The 20,562-nt window shown below is 49.5% G+C and overlaps 1 protein-coding gene and 1 pseudogene across 12 annotated transcripts in view; one reads left to right on the forward strand and one right to left on the reverse strand.

The window, feature by feature from the left end:
- RASGEF1C (RasGEF domain family member 1C) overlaps nt 1-18,831 on the forward strand; it is a 99,878-nt gene extending 81,047 nt beyond the window's left edge. For 6 of the 12 annotated variants that reach the window (XR_008375212.1, XR_008375218.1, XR_008375217.1 and 3 more), the window contains 8 exons: nt 6,939-7,028; nt 8,460-8,562; nt 9,016-9,095; nt 9,178-9,273; nt 11,282-11,377; nt 12,670-12,908; nt 17,747-17,819; nt 18,315-18,831. Coding sequence is in view for 4 of the 12 variants with exons in the window: in XM_053566583.1 (XP_053422558.1) it covers nt 6,939-7,028; nt 8,460-8,562; nt 9,016-9,095; nt 9,178-9,273; nt 11,282-11,377; nt 12,785-12,908; nt 17,747-17,819; nt 18,315-18,339 (687 nt within the window). In the remaining 8 variants the exon portion in view is untranslated. Of the gene's footprint in view, nt 1-6,938; nt 7,029-8,459; nt 8,615-9,015; nt 9,096-9,177; nt 9,274-11,281; nt 11,378-12,669; nt 12,909-17,746; nt 17,820-18,314 lie in introns of those variants that run through there. The other 6 variants (XM_053566583.1, XM_053566586.1, XR_008375215.1 and 3 more) reach the window with 5 other exon arrangements.
- LOC128568745 (pre-mRNA-splicing factor RBM22-like) lies at nt 505-1,719 on the reverse strand (annotated as a pseudogene).
- Nucleotides 18,832-20,562: the final 1,731 nt, after the last annotated feature.

Here is a 20,562-nt window from a genome sequence, read left to right on the forward strand (position 1 = left end):
TTGGCATAATTGTTACACGTTTGGCATAGATAGCACACAGGTTGGTGTCTTCAAAAAGGCCTCACCTGCCTCCTGCAAAGCACCAATACCTGTGCTCTGGAAGTGCAGATCTGTCTTAAAGTCCTGAGCAATTTCTCACACCAGACACTGGAAAGGAAGTTTGCAAATCAGAAGTTCAGTGGACTTCTGATAACATCTGATTTCAGGGAGTGCCATAGTACCAGGCCTGCAGCGATGAGGTTTTTCACCCCTCCAGTAGAGGGCGCACTCTTGCAAACGGCTTTTGTAGCCAGTTGCTTCCTGGGTGCTTTACATAGGTGTGTTTGCTGCAGTCTGGTTTGTACCAGCCATGGTATAAAGACCTCCTTACTTACCCCCCTTCTCCTTCGGCTGGAGCTCCGAGAGCTACACGGACATGTTATGTGGCGGCCACGAACATAATTCAATTTACTGGGATTTTTAAGTGTCCTTTCTTCTATAGAGCTTCACAGTGGTGATAATGTGCTAGGGGCTGCTGTGTTTTCCTGCGTGAGCTCCCATCCTCTGAGGGTCCTGAGAAGGATAGTGGATTGGTCCTGGAGCCCTCATGAAAGGAGGGGGTGGTCTCACTGGGTGGAACATGTGTGGTCCAAAACCTGGGGGTGGGGTGGGGCAGTGTTCACCACAGCTGGAGGGCCACTTGGGGGTAAGTTAAAGTAGTTGACAGAGGCTTCTGCTGCTGCTGCAGGAGGAGGAGGAAGAGCTCCTGGCAATCCTGGAACAGGCTCTTGCTTGATCCCAGAGTTTGTGGTTCCATCCTTCTTTTCTTTTCCTCTAGCTGCTGATTGGGATCTTCCACATTTCACAGTGAGTCTGTGGTCATTGACAATCAAGTTATTAAAGAACTTTTCAGCTGTCACTTCTGCAGCCTGCCTTGTGGCAAACTGGATGAAAGCACAATGCCGTCTCTGTACAACAGTGATTGTCCGGATCTCTCCAAACTTGTAGAAATGACTTCTTAAATCTGTCTCAGTAATGGTATCACCCAGGCCACCAACATATAGTGTGGTGACAGTTTTATCCTCTGGTGGGTCCAGACGAGGCATGGTTGAAGCCCACTTTAGAAGCTTATCAGCTGCAGGGTCATTGATTCCATAATTTCGGTCTTCAATATTCTGATCAGCAAGGGGGTCATGTGGATCTGTAGGCTTCTCATGTCTGTATGGACACTGCTCTCCTCTCCTGCACTCTCCTTTTACCCAGAAGGAGCAAATGTGCGGCCGATTCCCTTTGTAGTATGGTGCAGTCCTGGCCAGTTTGAGCAGCATGTCACTGGTAGATGTGGCTTTCTCCAGCATGAGTTAGAAATCTCTCTCTCCACGTTCTCTGTATAGTACTCTCCGTTGACATCTGACTTTGGCATGTCATCTTTAAAAGACAATCCTGCATCCCGAACCTGGATGGGCAGGCCATACTCTAGGTCTAAGAGGCAGGTCTGACAGACATTCTTCAATTTACTGTAGGTTTGGCACACTTCAGTCTTCTTGAACGCATGTGGACTCCCGGGCACCAGCAAAACACTGTGAATGGCCTAGCACAGATTTTGCATTCCTTCCCATATTTTTCTTTGGTCATTCGAGTATATGGGTTTTCTCCAAGACAGTTCTGGCACAGAATGGGGAAGTCCACATCCTCCTAGTTCTGCCTGTTGTAGGTGTTGGAACCCAGAGAGGTTGCCATCTTGGGGGTGTCAGGAGGCAGTGATAGCTTCCGAGTTGGGAGAAAAGACCCAAGATTTTCTTAACAGCCAGGCGTGGTGGCTCACGCCTCCCAGCACTTGGGAGGTCCAGGCAGGTGGACTGCCTGAGCTCACAAGTTTGAGACCTGCCAGAATCAGAGCAAGACCTCATCTCTAAAAATAGCCGGGCAGTGGGGCGGTTGCCTGTAGTCCCAGCTACTTGGGAGGCTAAGGCAACAGAATCACTTACGCCCAGGAGATGAGGTTGCTATGAGCTGTGACTCCACAGCATTCTACCGAGTGCTGCATCTACTCCACAGCATCTCCAAAAGGGCAGCTCCGGAGGAGCAAATTACCTGTATGTCCAAGCACTGGAGGACTGAGAAGCTGCAAGTGGCTGTTTTGTCTGTGCCAGAATGAGACTGTGATGACGTTTCTCCATTTAATTATCTGCTTAACAGCTCACTGTTGGGTTGCTGAGGGCTTTTCAAAACCATAGGCAGGTGTGGATGCCGTGCAACAGGTCCTCCCGCAAGCCCATGGTGTCGAACGTGGGGATCACATATAACTTCTTGCTGGTCTCAGATTCCACTTTAGTCACGTCTTCCTCTTTCGGCAGCCGCTTCCGCGCCGAGCCCGAGGTCGCCAGCGTGGCCATGGGTGCCATGATTCAATCCACGGAGAGCACTGTCCATGCACTGCAATGGACAACAAAAACAGACTCACATCACTCCATAGAGAGAGAGGCTGCTGCCGCTGCAGCCGCCGCCTTTATAGGGCTGTGAGAGGTTTGCCTTGGTTTCATCTTTCATCCATAGATTATTTTTAAATGCATTTTTAGATTTCTAAATAATTTTTAGGGTTCTCAAATAATTGAGTTTAGGCTTCCATATTTATCACCTCAATTGTGTAAATTATGTTGTTCAAATTAATATTTATCCTGGGTTTGATTTTGTCTTCCTTTTCTCAATCTTCCTAACCTATTAATTGCTGCCATATGTGTTAAAAATCTTCCACTGTGACTGTAGGAGTTAACTTCTCCTTACAAACAACTTCACCCTTCTGATTATTTTTGCCTTCCTATTTTGAGGCTATGTTACTAGATGCAAATAAATTTCAACTCATGGCATATTCCTGATGAACTGAATCTTTTGTCATTATGTAGTTATCCTGGAATCTCTCCCAGTGCTTCATGCCTGAGTCTTTTTTTGCCTTAAAGTCTATTTTCACCAATATAGCTACGTGATATTTATCGCACGTATATTTTTCCGTTTTTTAATTTACGAGGTCTGACAATTAAATTCATGAACTCATCCTAGAAAAAGTGCTACTTACCTCGTTGCTGAATATCACTACAGTCACCTTCAAAGTACTCCCCGTGGAAAGCTGTGCACCAATACCAGCACCTAGTCCACACTTCAAAGGAATTTTGGAACTCTTTTTCTGGAATGGCCATTACAGCTGATGTCATATTACCCTTAATATCCTGAATTTCATCAAAAGATCTTTCTTTTTTTTTTTTTTTTGTGGTTTTTGGCCGGGGCTGGGTTTGAACCGGCCACCTCCGGCATATGGGACCGGCGCCCTACTCCTTGAGCCACAGGGGCCGCCCGAAAAGATCTTTCTTTTAATATTGCCTTTTTCTTTGGGTAAAGAAAAACGTCACTGAGGGCCAGATCAGGTGGGTAGAAATGGTGTTCCAGGCTCAGTGCCTGTGGCTCAAGCGGCTAAGGCACCAGCCACATACACCCGAGCTGGAGGTTCGAATCCAGCCCAAGCCCACCAAACAACAGCTGCAAACAAAAAATAGCCGGGCGTTGTGGCAGGCGCCTGTAGTCCCAGCTACTTGGGAGGTGGAGGCAGGAGAATCACTTGAGCCCAGGAGTTGGAGGTTGCTGTGAGCTCTGATGCCACGGCACTCTACCCAGGGTGACAGCTTGAGGCTCTGTCTCAAAAAAAAAAAAAAAATAGCTGGGTATTGTGGCAGGTGCCTGTAATCTCAGCAACTCAGGAGGCTGAGGCAAGAGGATCACGTGAGCCCAAGAGTTTGAGATTGCTGTGAGCTGTGATGCCATGAGGCTCTACCAAATCTGTCTCAAAAAAAAAGAAAAAAGAAAAAGAAATGGTGCTCCAATGCAGTTTTTTGTTTACTGGCTAAAAACTCCCTCACAGACAGTGCCATGTGAGCTGGTGGATTGTTGTGATGCAAGAGCCATGAGTTATTGGCAAAAAGTTCAGGTCATTTTTATCTTTTTCACACAGGCTTTTCAGCACTTCCAAATAGTAAACTCAGCCCAGTTGGTACAAGCACAGAGTCAACAATCCCTCTGATGTCCAAAACAAGCAACATCATTTTGATGCTTGATTTGGACTGAAGGAATTTTTGGTTATGGAGAATTGGTTGACTTCCATTGTGCACTTTGATGCTTTGTTTCAGGGTTGTATTGGTATGGTACAGCCATGTTTCATCAGCAGTGATAACACAGCCCAAAACGCCATCTTGCCTCTCCAAAAGGTCTTGGCAAACTTCAACTCTCCTTTGCTTTTGATCATTGGTGAGCTCCCTCAGGACCATTTTTGCACACACCTTTCTTATGCCAAGATTTTCCGTTAAGATTGTCCTGTTTCTCAATCAATATGTACTTGGTCTGTGATGCTTCTCACAGTCAGCTGACAATTTTGACGCACAACTCAATGAAGTTTTACAAAGTTTTCATCAGTTCTGCTCATTACTAGCTGCCTTCACCTCTCACCATCAGTGATGCTTTCTCTTCCCTCAGAAAAACAGTTAATCCATTTGTCATTTTCTTCATGGCTTTATCCCTGTAAACTTAGAATAACATGCCCCTGATTTCACTTCCACTCTTGCCAAGTTGAACAAGAAATTTATTATTTGTTGCTCTAATTCAAGCTCTTACATTGTTTCAAGAGAACACAAAAACACACAACAATAATGAATTCCACTCGACAAGGGACTACCACACATGGACAAGCACACAGCTGTGAAGGCCGGCCAGGGTGGCTCGCACCTGTAATCCCAGCACTTCGGAGGCTGAGGCAGGTGGATGGCCTGAGCTCATGAGTTCGAGACCAGCCTGAGCCAGAGTGAAACCTTATCTTTAAAAATAGTCAGGCATTGTGGCGCGTGCCTGTAGTCCCAGCTACTTGGGAGGCTGAGGCACAATAATTGCTTAAGCCCAGGAGTTTGAGGTTGCTGTGAGCTATGATGCCATAGCACTCTACCAAGGGCGACAAAGAAAAAAAGGGTCTCCAAAAAAACAAAGAACACCCTCGTAAGACCCTGATACACCAAGGTAATGAAATCTTACCGAGCTGTTTGCCCAGTGCTGCCAACGTAAGCACGCAGGGGCAAGTTTACACACATAATGGTCAGGCCTCATGTATCTTTTTTTTTTTTTTTTTTTTGCAGTTTTTGGCCGGAGCTGGGTTTGAACCCGCCACCTCCAGCATATGGGGCCGGCGCCTTACCCCTCTGAGCCACAGGCACCGCCCGCCTCATGTATCTTTGAGTTTGTAATGGGTCTCTTGAAAATGGTGAACAGCTGAATTTCTTTTTAATTTCGATGATTGTAATTACTGATATGTAAAGGTTTGTTCAGTTGTACTGTTTAGTTTTCTTCCTTACTGTCTCTGTTTTCCTTGTTTCTTTTGGATTAATAGGTCCCCTATCCTGTCTTCCCACTTTAGTCATTGCGAGTTACCGTAGCAGCTTTAACATTTACATTTAAGTAAACATCAGTTTAATCTCTTAAACTGTGGTACATATAAACAGTGGAATGTTCTACGTTGGTTAAAAAATGGTTTCCAAGTTGGGTGTGGTGGCGTGTGCCTGTAATCCCAGCTACTCGATAGGCTGAGGGAGGAGGGTCACTTGAGCCCAGGTGTTCAAGATCAGTCTGGGCAACATAGCAAGACTGTCTCAAAAAACAGACTTATGTTTCCAAAGGATATTTTATGGCACAGGAAAAGATTCTTATGGCAAAGTATGGAAATACCTACATATATATAAATAATTATAGATGGATAGTTATAGATAGATAAATATACACATATATATGGTTAATTCTTGTTATTCCCAATAATTGTGTTATATGGGGTGGCCATAAAGTTCATGTGCAATTTAAAATAGTTGTCTATTTGCATAATGTTATCACCAACACTAAATCAGCAAATACCAAACCATTGCTCCAGGGAAATATAAGGTTCAGTTCCTACAATTCTCTCATCACATTTTCTTTTTCTTTTTTTTTTTTTTTTTGTAGAGACAGAGTCTCACTGTACCGCCCTCGGTAGAGTGCCATAGCGTCACACGGCTCACAGCAACCTCTAACTCTTGGGCTTAGGCGATTCTCTTGCCTCAGCCTCCCGAGCAGCTGGGACTACAGGCGCCCGCCACAACGCCCGGCTATTTTTTTGTTGCAGTTTGGTCGGGGCTGGGTTTGAACCCGCCACCCTCGGCATATGGGGCCGGCGCCCTACTCACTGAGCCACAGGCACTGCCTCATCACAACATTTTCATCAACTGATCAGTATATGATTTTACTTTTTGTTCCATTTGAAGATACATTCTTTAATATATATTGTTGATTAACAGTAAACTCCCAGCCAGCAGCACTGTTAATTCATGCCTGAATGAAGCTTACCTAATTGTGCAATTTCTCTGTAAGGCGCAGCACGGCAGTTTTGCACTTAGGAACTCCAGACCCCACCTCAACACTATGCTTCGGGACCTTTCTAAACGGTGAAATTATCAACACAAAGCACAAAAATACAGACACATGACACTATTCGTCTGATAAAAAGACACTTGTTTACAATATAAGAGCTGACACAAGAAGCGTGTCACTTGCGTAGAGCCCAGTTGGGGTGTGCACGCTCATTGAGTGATTCCAAAATTTTCACTATTCTTCTAATGCACACAGATGCAAAGTCGACACAAGATGTAGGGTTACCGATAAATGTTAGGAAGCAGGCAAATTCGCAAACACAGACTTCATGAATCATGAGGATTGCATGTATGCATGTACATAATTTTCAAGTAGACCTTTAAGTGTATAGAAGAAAGACCAAATCATTGGTATTTCTAGTTGGTTTTGAGGTTTTGATGTGAGATTGTCTGCAAGGATCATGAACTGACTTCATGCTCTAAAAAGGTGTTGACAAAAACATTCAAGAATGCTGTCCTGTGTGTCTTTTCCAGCCTTGTTTCAGTGACAAGACTAATAACCTGGAGGCTTATGTGAAATGGTTCAACAGATTGTGCTACCTCGTGGCAACCGAGATCTGCATGGTGAGTAGAAAGCCACAGTGGGTGTGACCTGGTGGTGGGCATGACCCAGAGTGCCCAGGGGGTGGGAGGAGCCTACCAGGCAGGGAACCAGAAAGATCTCTTGAGCCGCATCTGTCTACAAGTCCAGGATCAGCCTGGGCAGACCCTTTAAGACACTAGACATCAACAACTATTTCTTCCTGGGTAGACCTGGCTGATCACAGAGGGTGTCAGACTTGGTCTGCTGAAGGAGTGAGGGGCTCCACTCCCCACATCTGTGCCTACCTGTCTAGGCAGCCTGGCCTGCAATTGCTTTTGTCAGGCTCGCTCGGGATTTAGAGGTACAAGTAATCCACCCTGTAAGAAGTGGAAGATGGTAAGGGAAAAGTCCAGATCTCTGGCGGCTCCTGGCAGGCAGGAAGACCCAGCCACATTGAGCCAGATGTGCTGGTCACTGAGTCCCACCTGGCCACACTCACCTGTCCCCTTCTCATCCTTACATCAGAGGGAGCCTTCTCTGGACCCACTGTCTCACCAAAAAAGGAAGCCCAGCCAGGTGGTGAGATGGCATGAGGGCAGATGAACATGTAGGAACAGCAGCTGGGAGAACAGGGAAGAGACAGCATTGCACTGAGGGAACAGTTGGCCTGCAATGGCCACACAAGGCCAAAATGGTTGGCCCCTATCCCATGCCCAGCTTCATCACTGTCACAGGTGCAGCCCAGGCTGCCCTTGGAAGAACGGGGTAAGGTCTTGGATGGGGAGCTCTCTGCACCCAAGGCTGCCCCAGGAAAGCAGTTTGGTGACAGGTCTCTATGGGTACCACAGCATGCTTCTTGATGGCAGTAATGCCATCGCTGCATGTTTAGTAGACAAGAAAAACCTGTCTGTGTGGAAGGAATGAGACCAGGGGCATGGCTGGCTCAGCCCCCTCCCAACCCTCCTGTCACTGGCCCAGCAGCACAGATGGGGTTTACCTGAGTGGAGCCAGGACTGAGCCTGCCAGGGAATTAGCTTGGCAGGATGCACAGGGGAAGGATGCAGTGCGGCTCTGCACCATCAGAGGGGGCTTGGCAGTCATGCAGTTAGTCCGTAGAAAGTGCTGGAGGAGCTACTCAGGGGACAAGTCTCAGGGCCAGCACGCAGCCCTCAGGGAGGGGAGAGCAAACCAGGGGCTGGGAGGAGGGGCAGGCAGGGCCTCCCCGCTGCTCCTGTGGTGCCTCTCAGCAGCTCTCTGGCTGCAAGGGGTTCCTGGGATCCCACTGGCCCCACCCAAACCCTCCTTGACTGAGGGCTGCCTGCTCGCTCTGCCAGTGGAGACCTCTGAGACCCCGAGCCCTGGGACATTTCCCTGGGCCTCAAGCTTCTGTGCTGTGAAATGGGTTTAGAGAAGTTAATGACCAGGCCAGCTGACAGTGCAGCACCCCTGAGGCTCTGGTGCCCTATCCACAGCCAGCCAAGAAGAAACAGAGGGCCCAGGTGATCGAGTTCTTCATTGATGTGGCCCGAGAGTGCTTCAACATCGGCAACTTCAACTCTCTGATGGCCATCATCTGTGAGTGGGCCGGCCCAGGCCTGGCACGCCCAGAGTGAAGACCCCCAGAGAGGTCAGAGTGGGGGCAAGCCAGGGCCCTCCTCTGCACAGCAGGTGCATGTGGGCTGCCCACAGCCCCCAGGCAGCCAACAGCTGTGTCTCTGCCTCAGGGGCCCTAAGACACCCCTCTTGAGACAAGTCCTCAGGGTGCTTGGAAAAGGATGGCAGGGTGTCCTAGATTCATAGAATGAAAGCCCAAAGCAAGCACTGCCCAAAGGATGGGGGTGGGGACAGGGTCTGCACACACAGAAGCTGTGCCCACCTCAACACAGTGCCCACCTGCACCCACCCACCATCTGAAGGGTGGAGCTTCTGTAGACCTAGCCATGATCAGGGTGGCCTTAGAGGCCCCTGCAGCTACACAGAGGCCTCCTGCCCCCTGGGGCAGCCCCAGCCCAGCCCTTCCTCTTCCAGCGGGCATGAACATGAGCCCTGTCTCCAGGCTGAAGAAGACCTGGGCCAAAGTGAAGACGGCCAAGTTTTTCATCCTCGAGGTAAACAAGCTAGCTGGGCTGCCAGGTGCCCCTGGCCATCCCTTGCACGGGACTGCCCAAATGCCTCCCTGTCTCCTTCCAGCACCAGATGGACCCAACAGGGAACTTTTGCAACTACAGGACAGCCCTGCGAGGGGCTGCCCACCGCTCCCTGACCGCCCACAGCAGCCGGGAAAAGGTAGGTCAGGAGCCTGCCCAGCCTTCAGATCTCTTCCCTGCTCCAGACCAGCTTGGCCCAGGTGGACTGTATCAGGCAAACTGGGCACTAGCTCAGGGACCACGCAGTCCAGCCCTGGCCTCCTACAGTATCTGTAACAGATAGCCATATTGCCCCACTTGCATGCCTTCAGTGTGGGGAGCTCACCACCTCGCAAAATAGGTCAGCTCATGCTCCAGCAGTGACTAGAGGAGGTTATTCCTTGAGAGGCCAAAGCCAGCTGCCTGGGGCCGTCCTGTCTGGGGGCGGGGAGCGCACAGAGTAAAGCTATTTCCTCTTCTGCTCCCCAGACCTCCAGAGCCTCCATGCCCCTGTCCTCTCCTCTCCTGAGTCAGCAGCTCCGGAGACATCCTGCCATACAATTTTTTTTTAATTTCAGATTAATATGAGGGTACAAATGTTTAGGTTACATTGATTTCATTTCTAAGGTAATGTTCACATTGTAGTTGAGCCCTCACCCAGGGGTGTGCTGAACACCCTCACATTGTGCACACTAGGTGAGATCCTGCTAGTCACCCTCCCTCCTCGTCCTTCCATCTCCCTCCTAGCTAGACTAGTGTTTTTTCTTTCATGTGGGTATGTAGTTGTTTATATATTGGTTTCATTTAGTATCGAGTACACTAGATACTTTTTTTCCATTCTTGAGATACTTTACTAAAAAGAAAGGGTTTCAACTCCATCTAGGTAATCACAAAAGAAGTCAAGTCTCCATCTTTTCTTATGCTACTCCATAGAGTAGTGTTCCATGGTATACATATGCCACAGTTTGTTAATCCATTCGTAAGTTGTTGGGCACTTGGATTGATTCTACATCTTATGCCATAATATTAATATGATTCCCAGTCCCCTCCCTGAGTGGGTCCCCCTGGTCTCTGAACAGCTCCATTTGTCAGAATCTCTTCTGTTTCAGGTGTGGTTCCAAGTACATAGAATCTTTCACCTCCCCTATTCTAAACACAATACCTTCATTTATGTGGCCTCAGATCGTATTTATGTTTTTGGCAATGGCTGAATCAAGCTTATTCTTGGCCAAACGGCCTGTTCACAAGTCATAATCTTATACATTTGCATTGGGGGACCTTTGCTGACCCTGATCAATTTTATTTCTCCTCCAAATTCTTCTCATGCCTCCTGATATAGCAAATCATGCATAGGCCCTGGGATTGCAATGATTCTCTGGTTTAAAACCTGTCACCAGCCTGATGATCAGAATTGTTCATCTCCATAGACAGAAACTCCCAAGACTTGTTGTACCTTTAAAGCTGGGCTGTTGCAGGAACATTGGTGGAACCAAGTCCCTGCTGTGGTTTGTGGAGGTCTGTCTTCAACTTGAGGAATAATAGGACAAATTGCTGTTCTTGAAATTCTCAGTCACTGGGGAATTGTATTGGATGTATGGTGGTCAAGTTTGTGGAAACCAGCTGAGTATGCACACCTGTGCCCCAGCCAGGCCTTCCTAGACCCCACCCAACAGACAGTTGCCAGCCACACCGCTGGCAGTGTGTCCAGCTGGCCTTTCCTGCTCAGGCTATGAGCACTTCAGTGACTCTGCCGCAGTGAGAAGTGTCTAGTGAGATGTGACCTCAAATCCCAAGGCATGTGGGCTTGCCCCCAGATCCCAGAAGTGGAGGCCAGGGAACTGGGCAGCAGGCAGGAAGCTCACTTCACTGAGCACCTACCTCCTTCTGGCCACTTGACCCACACACACTTAATTCTGACCACTGCCCTGTGGGATGGGTGTCAGAACTGCCATTTCCCAGATAGAAGACTGAAGGAAGAGACATCACTAGTTCAAGTCCCACCTGAGTAGGTGGCAGAGCCAGGACCAATCTCCTGCCTGCCTGGCTCTGCACAGCAGGGTCGGCACTCCACCAGGCAGCCTCCTATTCCCAGGGCACAGATGCATGTGGCAGTATTGGGGTGTGCTATGGGAGGCCAGCTGGGGCTGACCTGCACCTCTCCCTTCCAGATCGTCATTCCCTTCTTCAGTTTGCTCATCAAAGACATCTACTTCCTCAACGAGGGCTGCGCCAACCGCCTTCCCAATGGACATGTCAACTTTGAGGTAGGGTTTAGGACCTCAAGGGGACTCCCACTGTGTTAGTCCAGGGCCCCTGAACACTCAGCCAGTCTGGGCAGAGCACAGCACTTCCCAGCTGACGTCAGGGCAGTTATCAGTCTTTCCCCTGTTCCCTGCCCTCCACTTGAGCCTCACCCACAGGGCAATAGCCACTCCAGGCTAGGCTTTGTGCCCAGCACAGGTGAGACAGAACCCTTTCAGACCTTGGCGAGCACCAGGTGGAGAGAAGACAGCTCCACGAATGCAGGTAGCAACTGTGACAGGCCGCTCGGGGCCAGTGTACCCTGCACATGCATCTCAATGGCTGTGGGCTGGGCAGGCACTGGACAGACAGTGCACCAGGCAGCAGCAGCACCCCCAGTCTCCAGGAAGGAGGGGCGCTGCCCTCAGCAGAGATGTGGGCGCCCCGCCCAGCCTCCCACTCCAAGGGGCAGTAAATCCTAAGCCGGTCACTTGCTTTGTCTGAGCCTTGGTCTCTGTCTCTCCATAAAATGGGGCTCCAACTCCCACCACATGGAGAAGCTATGACAAGTAGATATGCAGCAGGGCCCACCCAGGGCTCTGTGAGTGTCCCCTGCTGACAGGGTCACAGCACATACCTGGGCCCTTTGGCCTGGAGCTGCCCTCTGCACGGACACCCCCACAGACCATCACATGCTGCTCGCAGACCTGGTTACTCCTCAGGGCCAGCAGATCTGGGGAAAGTCCAGTTCAGCAGGTGGTGAACAACTTGGGGACAGCCCAAGCTGGATGTAACACAGATGAGACGGGGCTTAGGCAAGACTGCAGGGGCCATGAGGCCTGGGAGCTTCCTCCACAGGTGACACCAGCACACAGCCCTTCTTGAGCTGGTCCTCAGAATGGAGCCCAGGATGGGTAAGACTGCAAAACACTCAGGTGGTCCTGGCTTAAGGAAATGGCAGTGGGCACTGTGCCTAGCTGCCAGGACAGAGCAAGGGACACCACAGAGTAGGGCTCCCCGCCAAACAAAACTGCACTGCTATTTATTTAAATCCTTCTTAAAGTTGGCACACTATTTAAAATTTAAATACATGTATTTATATTATAGTTATATGAATTTACTTAAATCTTACTTAAGTGAATTATTTAAATGTATTTGCGTTATTCCCTAGATCAACAAACATAAATCACTTGTCATAAATAGGGGATAACTACAAAAACAAATCCAATGAAAACAAAATATGCGCTCTTGCTAGAAGAAGGCTGTGGGCCAAGGGTGCTCTGTCTCTCACTTAATGCCCCATGTTCCTCCACAGATCCCCGAGATCACTGGTAGGTGGGAAAGAGGCTTTCCTGGGGCCAGTCACTCACACTCACAGGGACCTCCAGTCACTGGGGTGCCTCCATTCTGTGTCTCTGTGACCCTGGCAGAAATTTTTGGAGCTGGCCAAGCAGATTGGAGAGTTCATCACATGGAAACAAGTGGAGTGTCCCTTCAAGCAAGACCCCAGCATCACCCACTACCTGTACACCGCCCCCATCTTCAGTGAGGATGGTAAGGTGGCCCCACAGCCTCCCTGCCCCCAGGCCACAGGACTTTTTTTTTTTTTTTTGAGACAGAGTTCCATGATTTCACCCTCGGTAGAGTGCTATGGCATCACAGCTCACAGCAACCTCAAACTCTTGGGCTTAAGCAATTCTCTTGCCTCAGCCTCCCAAGTAGCTGGGACTACAGGCACCCGCCACAACACCCAGCTATTTTTTGTTGTTATTGCAGCTGTCATTGTTGTTTAGCAGGCCCGGGCTGGGTTCAAACCCGCCAGCTTAAAGAAAGCTGTGGGCCAGCTCGGGTATATGTAGCCAGCGCCCTAACTGCTGAGCTATAGGCACCAAGCCAGGTCAGAGGACTTTTGAGTGGCCTCTTAGTCACCATTCATGGCATCTTGCTCAGAGTAGGGATGTACCATGCCTACCTGTGCTGGCTCCAGGAGGGAACAGGGGAAGCTGCTTCCCCCTGGCTGGCCCACTGCCAACCCAGGAGCATAGGATGGGCCCAAGGTGCTTCAGGTTAGGACTTCAAGGACACCTGGGGCAGGCTCCTCCTTGGACACAGTTTGGACACAGTTGGGCATTGTAAATCTGAGCCATCCAGCTCTGAAGAGGGCCTGATGATAAGAACCACCCTCCTGGGCTCATGCACAGGGCCAAATCTGTGCAGGTAGAGGTGTGCAACGCACACTGGCACGAGATGAGGCCTCTTTCCTCCAGAGCACTGTTAATTTTGGTTTCTTCAAGTAAATAAGCATTCCCACATGATCATTTGTCAGATACAAATTTGCATGCAAACGTGTTATGTGGGTGGGTGCCAGCATTGCCCTCTTTCAGGAAGCAGAAGTGGTAGAGAAGTAAGTGTCCAGCTGGGCTTGAGCTGGCCGTCCCTGTGGACAGTGCAGCCCTGAGGTCAGCTGCTCACCCTGGGCCTGGCTCCGCCGCACCACAGTAAATGTATTATGAAATGACATGCACCCAAAAGCTGCCAAAAAAATAATATATTAGAGAGAAGGATTTTTTAATGATTATGCTTTTGAACACTTTCAACTTTGCCATTTTATTTCTTACGTTTTAAAGCCAGGAACTTTTGGGAGGGGGTTTCATTCATATCTGTACCCCCGCCCCAAGAAGCTCAGCACCCGATAAATAAACCCACCTGACCTGCTCCCATCGCAGTGAGCTGTGTGGCCCAGGAAGGCCTCATCCTGTCTAAGTCTCACCTGCTACGTTTGCAAAGTGAGACTGAGAGAATATCCTTCCCAGGGTGAGAATTGCTTGGGTTGGCAGAGGTGAAGCCCACAGGACTATACCTGATTCATCCTAGTGTATTTGGTGCCGTAACAAATCACCACAAATTTGACAGCTCAAAACAACACAGATTGACCCTTGTATAGTTGTGGGGATTAGAAGTCTGAAATCAGTTTTGCTGGCCTAACTGTTGGCAGGGCTGGTTTCTTCTGCAGGGTCTGCAGGGAGAATCCACTTCCGGGCCTTTTTGAACTTCCAGTGGCCACCTGTGTTCCCAGGCTTGTGACCCCTTCCCCCATCTTCGAAATGTCTCACTTCGATCTCCACTACCATCATCACATCATCCTCTCTCAAATCTCCCTCTTTGGGGCCCTAAATGCAATCCCCAAGTCTTATAAAGGACACTTTTGGTTGTATTCAGGGCCCACCCAGATAATCCAAGATCATCTCCCCAGCTCCAGATCCTTAAATTAATCCCATGTGCTGAATCCCTTCTTGCCACAAAAAGTAACATTCAAAGGTCCTGGGGATGAGGACATGGGTATGTCTGAAGGCCATTATTCAACCTACTGTACTAGTTACTATGATGATTGTTGTCAGCCCATGATCACAATAATATGTGTCAAAGACACATGAGGGGAGTGATAGGAGAGTCTTGGGGCAGGGAGGTAATAAAAAGGGGGCATTTCATTCAGTCTTTCAGGATTTCTTGAGAGCCTGATGTGTGCCAGGCAGCAATGTGGTAGTGATCAAACAGCCCTCCCAGAGCTCCCCTGGAGAAAAGTATCTGCTATTTTGACCATTTCTTCCTCCTTACGAAAGTAGAGGAAAGTAAGATAAGAGATTTAAGATGTGTTAGACTCCAACTGGATTGGTCACAGCCCCTGACAGCCCCAGGGTTCCCACGGCAGGGCCCACCTGGCAACTGGCCAGCCACGAGACTCCTTGAAACAAATGAAAATATTAGAAAGTCTCAGCAAAGACAGAGAAGTTACAAGGAAGAGCCAATGGAAGTTTTAGAACTAGAAAGTACAATAATAGAAATAGAGGCCAGTCAATGGGCTCACCAGCAGAATGATAGGACACAGGAAAGAATCAGCAACCTGGAAGCTAGAAAAATTAAAAAGTATGCAAGCTAAACAACAGAGAGGAAATAGACAGAAACAGAGTCTCATCTGTGGGATTATAACAATCCCAGGGGACCTGTAAGAATTCCTAGAACTAATAAGTGAGTTCAGCAAGGTTACAGAATACAAGTTACACCTGCAAAAATCATTTGTATTTCTATATACTAGCAATAAATGTGTGAACACCAAAATTTAAAATATAATGCCACTTACAATCACTGAAAAAATGAAACATGTAGGTGTAAATAAAACATATATAGGATGTGTACACTAAAAACTACACCATGCTGGCCGGGCTCAATGGCTCACACCTGTCATCCTAGCACTCCGGAAGGCTGAGGTGGGAGGATTGCTTGAGCTCAGGGTTGGAGACCAGTCCACACAAGAGGGAGACCCCATCTCTACAAAAATAGAAAAACTAGCTGGACGTTGTGATGGGCATCTGATTCTCAGAAGGCTGAGGCAAGAGGATCACTTGAGCCCAAGAGTTTGAGGTTGCTGTGACCTACAATGCCAGGGCACTCTACCCAGGGCAACAGAGTGAGACTCTGTCTCAAAAAAAACTACTACACGAATGCTGATGAAAGCCATCCAAGAAGATCTAAATAAATGAGAGACATGACGTTCATGAAGCGGAAGACTAACATAGCAAGTGTCAATTCTTGCCCCAGAATTTAAGTACAGGTTTGATGTAATACCCATCAGAACCCCAGCAAGATGTTTTATGAGACATAGACAAGATTATCCTAAAATTTATATGGAATGGAAAAGGAACTAGAAAAGCTAAGACAATTTTGGAAAAGAGGGTTAGTGGGAGGAATCAGTCTACCTGATAGTGAGGCTGACCTTGTCGTTATACCAGTCGAGACAGTGAGGTACGGAGGGGATAGGCACAGAGATCAATGGACAGAATAGAAAACCCGGAAATGGACCCCCACAAATACGCCAGGTGATTTTTGACAAACGTGCACAGGCAATTTAATGAAGGAAAGACAGCCTTTCCACAAATGTTGCTAGAGCATTTGGACATCAACAGACCAATAAATAAACCCTAGACTGGACACAGTAGCTCACACCTGTGATCCTAGCACTCTGAGAGCCCGAGAGGCAGGTGGGTCACTTGAGGTCAGAGTTTGAGACCAGCCTGAGCTAGAGCAAGACGCTGTCTCCAAAAATAGCTGGGCGTTGTGGCAGGCACCTGTAGTCCCGGCTACTCGGGAGGCTGAGGCAAGAGAATCGCTTGAGCCCAAGAGTTTGAGGTTGCTGTGAGCTGTGACGCCACAGCACTCTACCAAGGGTGACAGAGTAAGACTAAATATTTAAATAAATAATAAACTCTGAACTAAATCTCACACCTTGCACTAATAACTAACTAAAAATGGATCACACACTGAAAGGTAAAATGTAAACCTATACAACTTTTCAAGAGAAAAGGCAGCAGAAAACCTATAGGATATATGACTAGACAGAGGGTTTCTTATCACAGTAAATATGCAGCTATTACATGAATCCATAACTGCATTCTTAAGTATTTATTTATTCTAGAGAAACGAATACTCATGTTCACACAAAACCCAGAACCTGTGCACTAATGTTTATAGCAGTTGTATTTTTTATGGCCAAAAACTAGAAATAACCCCAATGTCCTTCAGTGGGTGAGCGATTAAACAAACCGTGGCACAATCATACCATGTAATGTTCAACCACTGATACCTGCTAGGGCAGGGGTAGGTCTCCAGAGAGTTACACTGAGTGAAAAAAGCCAATCTCAAAAGCTTACATTTACCTAACTTTCTTAAAATGATAGAAATAGAGAACAGATTGGTGGTTCCCAGGGCTTAAGCAAGGGGTGGGGAGGGGAGGGAAGTGGGCCTGGGATCCACTGGTGGTAGATCCTTTGGTGGGGGTGGAAATATTCTGTGTCTTGACTGTGCAGAGAGAATATTCTGGTTGTGCTGGACACTACTCTATACCATGCTGTGGTTTTGCAAGTGGATTACGCATTGCGGAAACTGGGTAAAGGATCCACGGGAATCTCTGTGTCCTGTCTTACAACTGCATGTGAATCTATAATTAACTCCAAACACAGTTTAAATACTGGCTTGGTGCCTGTGGCTCAAGCGGCTAAGGTGCCAGCCACATACACCTGAGCTGGCGGGTTTGAATCCAGCCCAGGCCCACCAAACAAAATGATGGCTGCAACCAAAAAATAGCCAGGCGTTGTGGCAGGCGCCTGTAGTCCCATCTACTTGGGAGGCAGGCAGAGACAAGAGAATCACTTGAGCCTAGGAGTTGGAGGTTGCTGTGAGCTGGGATGCTACAGCACTCTACTCAGGGAGACAGCTTGGGGCTCATCTCAAAAAAAAAAAAAAAAAGTTTAAATACCGAAAGCAGATCAAGGCCTGGGTGTAGAACAGGTTGTTATCATCAACCATAATTGCGTAATTTCACTTCCTTTTCTGTCTAGGTCTTTATTTGGCTTCTTATGAAAGTGAAAACCCAGAGAACCAGACAGAAAAAGAGAGGTGGAAATCTCTAAGGTGAGTCTTTGTGGCAAGACGGAGTCTGGGGGTTGCGTGGGACCAGACGGGGCCGAGGGATTTCAGAGATACCCGGGTCATCTGCCTCCTGGGAGCCTAGAGAGGCCATGGGGAGGGGGCAGGACCAAGCCAAGGTCATGAGGTAGGAGAGCAGAACTTGAAGGCTGGAGTGGAGAACAGGCTGAGCCCATGGCCCCCATAGCTAGAGGCCTCTGTGGCCCCAGGGCCAGGGACTCCCAGTCCAAATTTTTATACCACAGTGAAACACACACACCACTCACTTTTTCAGCATGTTGATACAGCTGAAAGGGGCTTGGAAACATTCCATCACAGTGGGCTCTGAGAGCCGAGCTCAGGGGACCTGCAGCATGCCCCTGGGGCAGGAGGCTGACTCACCGGGCTTGCTGAGCAAGTGGCCATCTATTGGGGAAAGCCATCAGTTGCAGGATGGCGAGCACCAAGCTGACACTACACTCTGCATGTTTAAATCCCTAGATCTTCTATTTTGGGGAAGACATGAGAAGCGCTGAGTGGAAGGAGAGGAAGAGATGGAGGCAGCAGAAGCCTTCTGCAGCCCTGCCCCAGATGGCCCCATGGGCAGAAGCAGAGGCAGTGCCTCACTGTTTTGCAAACCGAGACCCCATGGCCCGGCACCCACCATAGTGGCCACATGGGCCCAGGAGATCTTTTGTGGGACCCCAGCCCTGGCAGGGCCCAGGGATTCCAGATACCTCGAGGACACCCTGCCTTCAGGACTGTGGGGGTCATGTTGCTGGTCAATCTGTCCGTCCTCGGTGAGGACATAGCACTGCCCCAGAGGGTCAGGCAACTGCAGTCTTGTGCTCCCCGTGAGTGATGTGTGCCTCTTTGACCAACGCCCATAGTCTGGCACCAGTGGCTTGGAGCCTCTGCAGCTGCAGCAGGCATCACGGTGTGACATGGGGTGTGTCTGTGCCCACCAGGGGCCCTGAGCTTCTGTCAGTGGACCTGTCCCCTACCCCTCCCAGGGGGCTTGTTTCTGCAGCCCTACACATCCTCCCCTTCTGGTGACAGCTGTGAAATAGCTCATCAGGACACACCGGACTCCTGAGTCGACAACGTGTACATTACAGTCCTGTCGCCCTTCTCTCTTGTAAGCATTAGGGTTGCTATAAACACATTTGTACATCTGGCACATCCGTGTCCACACGTGTCCCTGACCCACGAGCCTGAGATGAGCTTTGGCTAGGATGCTGGGCAGGTTTTCAACTCAGCCCCTGGAATGTTGTAGCCACGGTTTGGTCATGGGACACAGTAGCCTTTTCCCCTCCACAGACCCCATCTTGTGTTAATAGAGCCTGGTGGGTAGTGGGTGCTCAGTGACCTTAGTGAACAGATACTGAGAGCCCTGCCTACACCGTGCACCCCTTGCGCAGAGTGTGAGTGATAAAGCCAATTAGGGTACCTCCCATGGCCACACTCAGCCTATGTTCCCAGCCCCTCATGAACTGAGCCAGGGAGCAAACTGGCCAAGGAGCAGTGAGACCCCCCACATGATACATGACAAAGTCATTGGGCCAGGAGGTCAGGGAGTGCACTGTACACCGCTGTCCTGGGCAGGGCCTGTTGGGCAGGAATGGGATGGGGAGGAGATGTTGGGGTGCACTGACACATCCTGACCAGCTCCTGTCCTGGGTGTGGGTCCCAGCAAGGACAGGCAGAGACAGGGCAGCCTGCAGTCACAGGCCCAGGTGTGTCATCCAACTCAGAACTCTGTCGGGTGAACAGAGGACCTCATCAAGGCCCCAGAAGCAGCCTGACAAAGGCGTAGGAATGCTTCCTGTGAGGGTCAAGTGGGCTCTGCTCTGCTCTGCACCCAAACCAACCCCTCTTCGTCTGATATCACAGAGAGGCAAGTGGTGCTTCAGCCTCCCCAGCCCTCTGCCTCTCCTCACTCCTCATGCTCCCGACTGGGGCCTGGGACTTGGGGCCAAACCAGAGGAGTCTTGAGGGTCCAGGAGCTGGCTAGAGCCCCCTTCTCACCTCTATCCCTACCCCACACCCTCAGTCCCTGGAACACCCTTGGCAACATTAGAAAAGACCTTCTGCCTGCTGGGTTGGGGGCATGCAGCGTAGGAGTGAGGAGGTCCAGGCTGACACCTGTGGGTTCTGGGGGGCCTGGGGTGACTGGCCATGGCCCTGCCCCTGCTCCCTGCCCCCACATGCAAGTTCTTGCACAGGCCCAGGCTCCTAGCGCTCTATCCAGGGCCAGCCCCTGCTGCCACCATCACTCCCACAGCTGCAGCAGAGGTGCAACTGTATGTAGGCTGTGGCCAGCCTCCTCCCTGGCCACAGGAAACGTAAAGAAAGGATGTTGGATAAACAAGACAGCACCCCCCACCCGTCCCCAGGTTGGAACTCCAGTGGGAAGACCCCATTGCAAAGGAAACATGGTACAGGATCCTGCTTTGTGTCCTGGCACATGCTGTTCCTGCTGCCCAGCATGCTGTTCCCCACCTAGTCGATCCGGTCAGAGCTGCGGCCTCAGGTACACGGCCCATTTTCCAGGAGTACTTTTGACAACAGGCTTTCCATGCCTGCCAGCGCCTTGGCAGACCAGCACAGCACGGGCAGCAAGAGGATGCCAAGGTGAAGCCTGGGCTCTCCAAGACAAGAGAGAAGGCGGCAGCCCACAGCCAACCCCAGGAGGATGTGAGCTGGGGATCACCCAGGGACCACTGCTCACTACCTCCTTGAGTAGATG

Source organism: Nycticebus coucang, chromosome 17, assembly GCF_027406575.1.
Source record: "Nycticebus coucang isolate mNycCou1 chromosome 17, mNycCou1.pri, whole genome shotgun sequence".
Taxonomy (NCBI): Eukaryota; Metazoa; Chordata; class Mammalia; order Primates; family Lorisidae; genus Nycticebus; species Nycticebus coucang.